The sequence below is a fragment of the Rousettus aegyptiacus genome, unplaced genomic scaffold (assembly GCF_014176215.1).
Source record: "Rousettus aegyptiacus isolate mRouAeg1 unplaced genomic scaffold, mRouAeg1.p scaffold_m13_p_1, whole genome shotgun sequence".
NCBI lineage: Eukaryota > Metazoa > Chordata > Mammalia > Chiroptera > Pteropodidae > Rousettus > Rousettus aegyptiacus.
Genome location: NW_023416284.1, coordinates 90,278,983 through 90,286,847, shown reverse-complemented (window position 1 = coordinate 90,286,847; position 7,865 = coordinate 90,278,983). Strand labels below are relative to the sequence as shown.

Genomic DNA, 7,865 nt, shown 5'->3' with positions numbered 1-7,865 from the left:
ATGCATTTTATGGCAGACCCTGCACGTAGCCGGAGCCTGGGGCCCCTGTGCCTCCACAGCACACCCCAAGCTCTGTACATGGTCCTCTTAACAGTGCTGGTCATGATGAGCTTGGTGTTTGGTAAGTGGCTCTAAGAGGTACAAAGGGTCTCCTGGCCTGCTGGATAGAGAAACCCATAGACACCAGGTGTCTGGGTACAGTTGCCCAGGATGCACTTGTAAACCCAGGCAGAGGAAAGATGGGATGAGTGGGCTTGGTGGAGCAATGCCTGGCACTGATAATGGACTGATGATGTTCACTTTGAGAGAGATTTCTAATGACACCCCACAGGGCTGTCTCACTCAACAGCAATGACCTGAATGGAGATACTGAATGGAACCCATTTAAATCTGAGGGCAACACAGAATAGGGAGGGTTTGGAGAACATGCTAGATAACAGCACCAGGATCCACAATGTAGGACAAGGCTGGATGCAGCTTGATAGCCTCATCACTTGGCTGCAAATCACTATCTCCATAGAAACAGGATTTGAAATGTCTGTTTGGCATCTGCCTCATACCAAGTGCTTTCCTGGGTCTGAGGACTCATTGATGTGTGGTCTGGGCCTGGGACCAGAGGAAAAGGTAGATGTACATAGGTGAGGGCTCTACATCCCTGGATTCAACCAATTGGGGATGAAAAACATTATAAAGAAAAACGTTGGTTGTTGCTGACGTGCACTATTAGTTAGGCCTATGATGGTATGTCTGTAGTAATATGTGTAGACTTTTGTTTTCATGTCATTATTTCCTAAACAATATAGTATAACAACTATTTACATAGCATTTACATTGTGTTAGATATGACAAGTAATCCAGAGATGACTTAAAAGTATACAGGAGGATATCCGTGGGGGGTCCTGTAACCATTCCTCATGGAACACTGAGGGACCATTATATATGCATGTAGTTGGGAGGGCTTTGGTCAGATAAGGTCTAATATGCGTCTGTCTCATGATAGGACCACCAAACAAATAATGTGGCCCTGGGGGGCTTGAAGTCTCCTATCTACACAAAGCCAAGATTCTTTCTGTCCTGTGATGATGCATTCTTGTTTTTACTTCTGAACATTACAGATTAAGAAAGCATATTCAAAAGAGAGTCCAGGGGATTGTGGACTGTGAAAGCAGATCCCAGGGGAAGAACTGTCCTAACAGGGCTGCCCAAAGCTGGAATGGGTTTCCTTCACCTAGCCTTTAAACTTAGAGGCTTGCACAATGCTGTGCACCTATTAACCCCTCACATACACGTTGAATGAATGAGTGAATTAATGAGTTCTTCATTTCAGGAAGTATAAGAGCAGAAAATGGAGACTTTTTTTTTTTAATGCCTCGCCTTCAAGGACTCAAACCCAGGTCTCCCACATAACAGGTGGGAGACTGGAGATTTTTAATGACTTAAGCTTCGAGTGGAAGATTAAGTCAGATGGTTTTAAAATTATGGGTGATTTTATGGTATTCTGAGATGGAAAGTGGGAGGAAACAGTGGGGTTAACCAGGTAACTAGGCAGGCAGCGGTTTGGGGTCAGTGCTTCTCTGTGTTCTAGGTAAGTTTGATCCTGTCAATCAAGAACCCCCTCATCCAGTTCAGTTTCCCAAATACTTACGCTGCTATCGATGCCTCTTGGAGACCAAAGAGTTGGGGTGCCTTCTGGGATCTGACATCTGCCTCACCTCACCTGGCAGCAGCTGTATGACTCTCTTCATCAAGAACAGTAAGGTGCCTTCTCATGCCCATCTTGGGCCCAGTCCATTCCCAAACTGAGTCTCTCTCTACCAGTTTCCTAAGCTGCTGTTCGATCGTCTCTTTCCTTCAGAGCGACTTCACTTCCCCTGCCTGACTTAAGTCCACAGTTGATTGGCTTTCACCCTCCTCACAGCACCTAACCTTGCAGGGACCCTCAAGATCACCAGATCCATTGGCCTTTCCTTAGGCTGCCTTCTCCTCACCTGTCAGTGGTAGTTGCTGCCAGCATCTCTCTTCTCCTACCTCTTTCCAGTCTCTTTCAGTGAGTCTTGCTTCATTCTCCTTGACCCTTAGTAGTTCATGTTCCCCAAAATTTGGGCCTTAATTATCTTCCCATGTCACTCTCTCCGATTTTTATCTGCTTTCTTGGCTTCATCTAGCAGCTACATACTGCTTCCTCCTGAATCTGAGTATTTTGTCACACTGTCATGTTAAATGGCCCTCTGGACATCTCCACCTCACTTTCATCCTGCCAAAGATTGACTGTATTTCTTTGTTTTTCATGCCTGCTCTTCCACCCAGGTCCTTACCTTTCGAAAGTTAACAAACACATAATACACTCTATGTGCCAGGTACTATTTTAAGCACTTAGTGCATGAAGGTGCCTTTATTCAAATCCTTTTACTATATTTTTAAAATAGCTGACACATAGATATAGTTCAATAATGGAGTATTCAAGGGGGTCAAAGAAAAGTATCCCTCCCACTCCTTGCCTAATCTGCCCAGCTTCCATGCACACAACACAAAACCATTTTTACTGTCTTAATTACTCTGTGTTCTTTTTGTAGATATTCCACCTTATACAAATATGCCATTTACTCTATCTTCATCTGTTTTCCCCAGGCCCCACAAACAGTAGCACAAACCGTCCTGCATTTGCTTTTTAAACTTAACAGTTATGAGAACTTAGTATCAGTTTGTGCACAGCTTCCTTGTCCCAGCATAGTACTCCATGCAGGGGCATGTCAGAGTCCATCTATGCATCTCACTCGTAATAGACCATTAGGTTACTTCTACTTTTCCACTCTCTCAAGCAGGGCAGCAGTGAACATCCCCTCATCTACATCTACATCTACATCCACATCTACATATACACATGTAGCAGCAAACATATCTTTTAATCCATAAAATAAACAACAAACACCTTCCCTCTGCAATCTGATCTCCAATACATCTCCCAACTTTTTCTTGCCATGGTCCCACCCAAAATACTGGGTCTCCCTACTTCTTTCCACAAGTCACAACTCAGCCCACTCCAACTGTCACGGTATTTCAGATGGCTCTTTCCCACCAATCTTCCATGGGAAACTTCTGTAGTGTTCATGGCTGGTGACTCCCTGGCACTCCCTGTCCCTGCACAGTTCCAGGAACCTTTGCCTTTTGCAGGTCCAGGGAAGGGTGTGGGGGCAGTGATGATTAAGTCTATGTGGAGTGAGGGGATGAGAGGATGTGGGGCTTTGCCTGGGATCTCTGTATCACTAGTTGCTGCTGTCCCTCCCCAGGCAGTGGTTCTGACATCATGGTGAGTGACTGCCGCCACAAGGAACAGATGAATGATTGTTCATATACCCGTACTTCTCCGGTATTTGGCTTCTGGATATTCTCTCGATGCTGCTTTAGGAATTTCTGCAATAACCCACAGAACAGAGCGTTCTATATTCCGTAGAACCTTTGCAGAGACCTTTGGAGTAAAATGCTACAAGTTTCCAGCCAGCCTCTTGGTCCACACCTGGGCACAGCCAGGACAACTTCCAGTCCCTCCCACTATCCCTCCTGCCTCCCTCAGATTACCAGACCCCAGCCTTAGTTGCTTCTTGCTTGACATCCCTCAACAATTCCATTCCCACTCTGCCCCTCCCCAGGCTCCTTCTCAAGATGTCTCTGGAGTTTTCCCTTCAAGTCCTCACAGCCTGACACCTTCCCTCTCTTCTCCCACCTCTAGGTTGTCTCTGCTCCACTTCGCTCCTTTTCCCTTTCTCCCGCCACAGGCCTCTCTCACCAAGTATTCCTCCAAAATAAATTTGTGTACAAACTGTATGGTTTGTCTGTCTCTTCTGGTGGAGGTGGAGGCTGAGGTAGGGGGTCCTGCCTACTGCATCATGGGGACAGGTGAGACGCCCAGCTCCTTGGTGTCTCTGATTCACCCCTATGCACAAAAATGTGAATACTTAGAAGGGGGTACGATAAAGGCCAAAAGGGCAGTATGCATCCTTGTTAGTACTGTCAGATCCACAGCTGTGTAGGGACTGCAGGGGAGGTCCATGGGGATAGGGGGTGACTGTGTTGGTGGGAGTAGGGCTGTGAAAGGACTAGGCCGAGAGAGGACACTCTGGGGGAAAAATGCTAGGCCTAGTGGAGCCCTGAGCTCTCTGATTCCAGGTTCAGCTTCCCTCTTCAAGGATTGTGGTAAGTCATCTTCAATTTTGGGCCTTGGGTTCCTCAACCACTGAAGCTGTCTTCCAGTTTTGCTTCCAATTTATATAAAACCGGGCCTGTCTTCTACTGATGTCAGAGGTCATAAGGAAAAGTGGGCCCAGCAAGAGGACACAGAATAATTGTACCTCCTACTGCCTCTGACTTAAAAATTAATGTTGGCGTCTCCCATAATACAGGAAATGTTGACATATGTGCCAAACATTGTGTAGATAAGAGTATATGCTCTATGCCACTTATATCAAATATACAGACAGCATCCATCTGAGCTGCTCCAGCATAGGACAGTGGCTACCACTGAGTTGGGGAGACTGCCTGGGAGGGTACTTGTAAACAGCTTTGGGGACTAATAAAGGTTTTTATGCTGACTTGGAAACTGGTAACACAAATGAGTAGTTTACAAAAGCTCATCGCATGGTACGTACAAGCTACTGTATGTTTTGTGCAAAAGGTTTTTTTTAAAAAAAATAGGCCAAAATGCTTGTTTCTAATCATGTGTCTATTTTTGAGGTCCTACCTTGCATTGTGTACACATTTACATGCATCTTCTCAATCCTATAAGGCACAGCCCTACTTGACAGGTGACCAAAATGAGACACAAAGACAAACTTACCCAAGTGGCAGAGGAGCTGAGATTGAGCCTCCTGGCCACAAAGCTATAATACTTTTCAGAAAAAGGTTTCATAACCCCAGCACCGGATTGGATTCAGAAGAGCAGAGAGACACTAGGCCACACCATCTGAGTCCTGGTGCTTAACGTGAGGCCTGGTACACAGCAGTTTGTGTCTAGTGTTTATTGAATATATGAAAAAGGGAGTTATGACAATTCGTTATTGCTGTCAGCATGCTTGAAAGGCCCCCACTATGGGGTCCTAGGTGCCAGGATCCTGAAAAGAATGGATAGACAGGAACTCAAGTCTCTTAGTACCAGGTAACTTAGATGCAGACCTGGACTCTTCGGTTTGCTCCTGAGTTTTCCTGGTTTAAAGAGTTTTCCCTCCTTTCTTAGGTGGAAAAACCTTATGTCACGTGGGTTTAACTTTCCCAATTTCATAGGGTAAGTTTAAGGTTGAGAGGTGTCACTACCCTGCTTTGATTTCTAGCTGAGCAGAGGATGGGATGGATGTGGGCCCTTTGGTGCAGGCCACAAGGAAGCCACAAAGGCCAAGCGGAGTGGGCAGGGCTCTATAACCGTTTGAATGCCATGCCCAATTAACTTTCTTTAACTGTCTATACCTGCCCACACCTGAGTCTGACCCCATAAACAATGTGACACAGACTTAACCCAGTCCATTTATTGTGGAGGGAAATGGAGCAGAGTAAGACAGATCCTCTCTTCTTCCTGGGCACCTATGGAAGTGGGTGTCAGGACTCAGTGACATGAAGTGGGGCTGGAAGCCAGAGCCTGGGACAAGAGATGAGAGAAGGCAGCAGGAGACCAGGGCAGGAGTGTGGTGGTAGAGACAGTGAGGCAGAAACACTAGGATGTTAAGTCAGGGGATCTGCACTGTAGTCTACCCTTTATCCTTCTTGCTGCAAGTTGTCTGGCACTGAGTCCTAGAGATAGGTACGAAATGCAATATACAGCCAGATCTAAATGGAGGTGGCAGGTACTCAGACTGAGAGGGGACTGAGGGTGATGGAACACTCAGACAATGGGAAAGGAATGACCACTGCCTTTCCCAGGTCAACCTGGGCACAATCTGCACTTGAGATTATTTTCTAGGAGGAAGAAGAGCACTAGGTGCAGTGTCAACCTGTTTCTGGGGAGGAAATTAAACCAAAGTCATAAAGACACTAGAAGTACTAAGGAAAGGTCTGAGAAAGCAGACCAGAGAATGTAGATGTTCTGAGAGGGCAGTATAGGATGCTGGGGTGTTGGAAAGATGCTAGAACAGATTGGAATCCAGGAAGGGTAAGGGGTCAGGGCCCAGCCCTGGGAAGAACCAAAAGTCCTGAATCGTTGAGGAATAAGTATATGTGGCGCAGGTCAGCAATAGACAAACCCAGGTTCAAGGGCAGGGCAACCACAGGGTCCAAACCTTCAGGCTCTTTCCCAGCACAGAAGCTGGGGAGGGGCAGTGAGAGGTTCAGGGCCTGGTAAAACCGTTGGATCTGGGACTTGGACAAGGGCAGGGCCAGAGCCCCGTCGTGGGACTCAGGCACGGAGCTCTGGAGCTGGGGGCTGGACCAGGAGTTGCAGTAATCATACTGGCAGCATTGGGCCTGGTACCAATACTCTGAAAAGTAAGTGTTGCGTTTTTCTTGGCAGTGGTAAGAATTGTACTGTCCACAGCCTCGGATGAAGAAGCGAATCTTGGTATCTAGAGGAAAAGGGACACATAATAACCCCTTTTGCTTCCCATAGCCCCCAAACTTGGCATCCCTACCACGGACTTTCTCCACCCTTCACCAGACCATACTTCTATCCCAGACTCCTTCTGAAGGGGTCAGAAAATTAGCTTAGCTGGCTCCTCAGAACACCAGACCCCTCCTTTCAATATCCTCTTGCCCCCTTTTTGTACCCCAGGCCCCAAGCAGCCCTCATCTAGAAGGGAAGAGACTAAGCAATGGACTGTCCCACCAGCAGCCCCTTCCTCAGTCTTAAACTCACCATAATAGATGGTGATCACCATGCATGGGGATGAGTTGCTAATGGTGCACTTTTCTGAGCCTGAAATGCATCCTACAGAAGGGTCTTCTAAGAGGCAGAGGTGGCACGTCCGGACTTCAGGAACAGGAGCTGAGGAAGCAGAAGACAGGAGGCATGGAGGCATTGACTCACTCCAAGTTCCCTGCCCTGCAGGGAGCTCATGTATCTAGGGTCATTGCCCCACCGCCTTCCTTCCTGCCCCTGGCCCCCACTTACCCTTTCCCACTGTGTAGCCCACCATGACCAGCACACCTACAAGTATATGGGCCTTCATTATGGAATTCTAGGGAGAGGGCAGTCCCTAAGGAGTGCCCTTGATCCTGAGCTGCAAGCTGGTTTTGACAGGCAGTCTGGGCAGGAGGGGCCGTGGGTAGAGAACTATATTCCTGCCTGGGGCAGGATTCAGGCTGAGAGGGGAAGTTATTAACTTGACAAGAGGGACAGTGTGTCCTCAGTCTTGAGGTCCAGTTCCTGAATGTGGGAGTAATGGCCGAGACATGAGCAATACTTGGGCTTTAGCTGTCCACCTTTGCCCTGCATGCCTTCTGAAGATCTATTCCTGCCCCTCAAGGGTCCATGCATTAGCTTTTGACTCTGGCACCACCTACTGTTCTCCCCACACAACAGGGCCAGTCCCTGTTGTGCTGGGAGGAACTTAGGCCAGGAACTTAGCAGCTCCATCTGAAATGAGCATGCCTCAGATGCCCCAGCAGGGGGCGCATAGACACTATGGAACAGCAATTCTGGACCCTTTTCCTCCTCTCTCCACCACCTGTAGTTATTTTCTAACCACTGTCCCAGTAAAAGTAACAGTGAAAAGATAGTGTTGTGTCCCAACAGCCAAACGTGGGCCCCCCAAAAACAACTATTTCTCTAGACGTTGAAATCTTATTTTTCTCTGCATCTTTTCCTTGACTTTGTACTCTCCCGAACACAATCCTAGGAATTCTGTTCTACTACTAAAAACATCACCCAAGTACTGGGCACAAATCTG

At 47.3% G+C, this 7,865-nt stretch overlaps 2 protein-coding genes across 2 annotated transcripts; one reads left to right on the top strand and one right to left on the bottom strand.

Annotated features, from left to right (window-relative positions):
* LY6G5C (lymphocyte antigen 6 family member G5C) lies at positions 1-3,451 on the top strand. The gene is made up of 3 exons (XM_016121632.2): positions 1-121; positions 1,586-1,753; positions 3,288-3,451. Exons 1-3 carry the CDS (start codon positions 1-3, stop codon positions 3,449-3,451), a joined length of 453 nt encoding a protein of 150 aa, XP_015977118.1.
* Positions 3,452-5,498: 2,047 nt separating this feature from the next.
* Positions 5,499-7,854, bottom strand: LY6G5B (lymphocyte antigen 6 family member G5B). Its single transcript, XM_016121630.2, has 3 exons — positions 7,088-7,854; positions 6,833-6,961; positions 5,499-6,542 (listed from the first exon to the last, which is right to left on the bottom strand). The coding sequence occupies exons 1-3, from the start codon at positions 7,143-7,145 to the stop codon at positions 6,142-6,144; spliced, it is 588 nt and encodes a 195-aa protein (XP_015977116.1). The 5' UTR covers positions 7,146-7,854; the 3' UTR covers positions 5,499-6,141.
* Positions 7,855-7,865: the final 11 nt, after the last annotated feature.

Coding starts and splice junctions, on each gene's coding strand:
- LY6G5C (XM_016121632.2), top strand. CDS start 1: ATGCATTTTATGGCAGACCCTGCACGTAGCCGGAGCCTGGGGCCCCTG. Junction 122..1,585: donor CATGATGAGCTTGGTGTTTG/GTAAGTGGCTCT, acceptor TCTGTGTTCTAG/GTAAGTTTGATCCTGTCAAT. Junction 1,754..3,287: donor GACTCTCTTCATCAAGAACA/GTAAGGTGCCTT, acceptor GTCCCTCCCCAG/GCAGTGGTTCTGACATCATG.
- LY6G5B (XM_016121630.2), bottom strand. CDS start 7,145: ATGAAGGCCCATATACTTGTAGGTGTGCTGGTCATGGTGGGCTACACA. Junction 6,962..7,087: donor GGGCTACACAGTGGGAAAGG/GTAAGTGGGGGC, acceptor CTGCTTCCTCAG/CTCCTGTTCCTGAAGTCCGG. Junction 6,543..6,832: donor GGTGATCACCATCTATTATG/GTGAGTTTAAGA, acceptor CTTTTCCTCTAG/ATACCAAGATTCGCTTCTTC.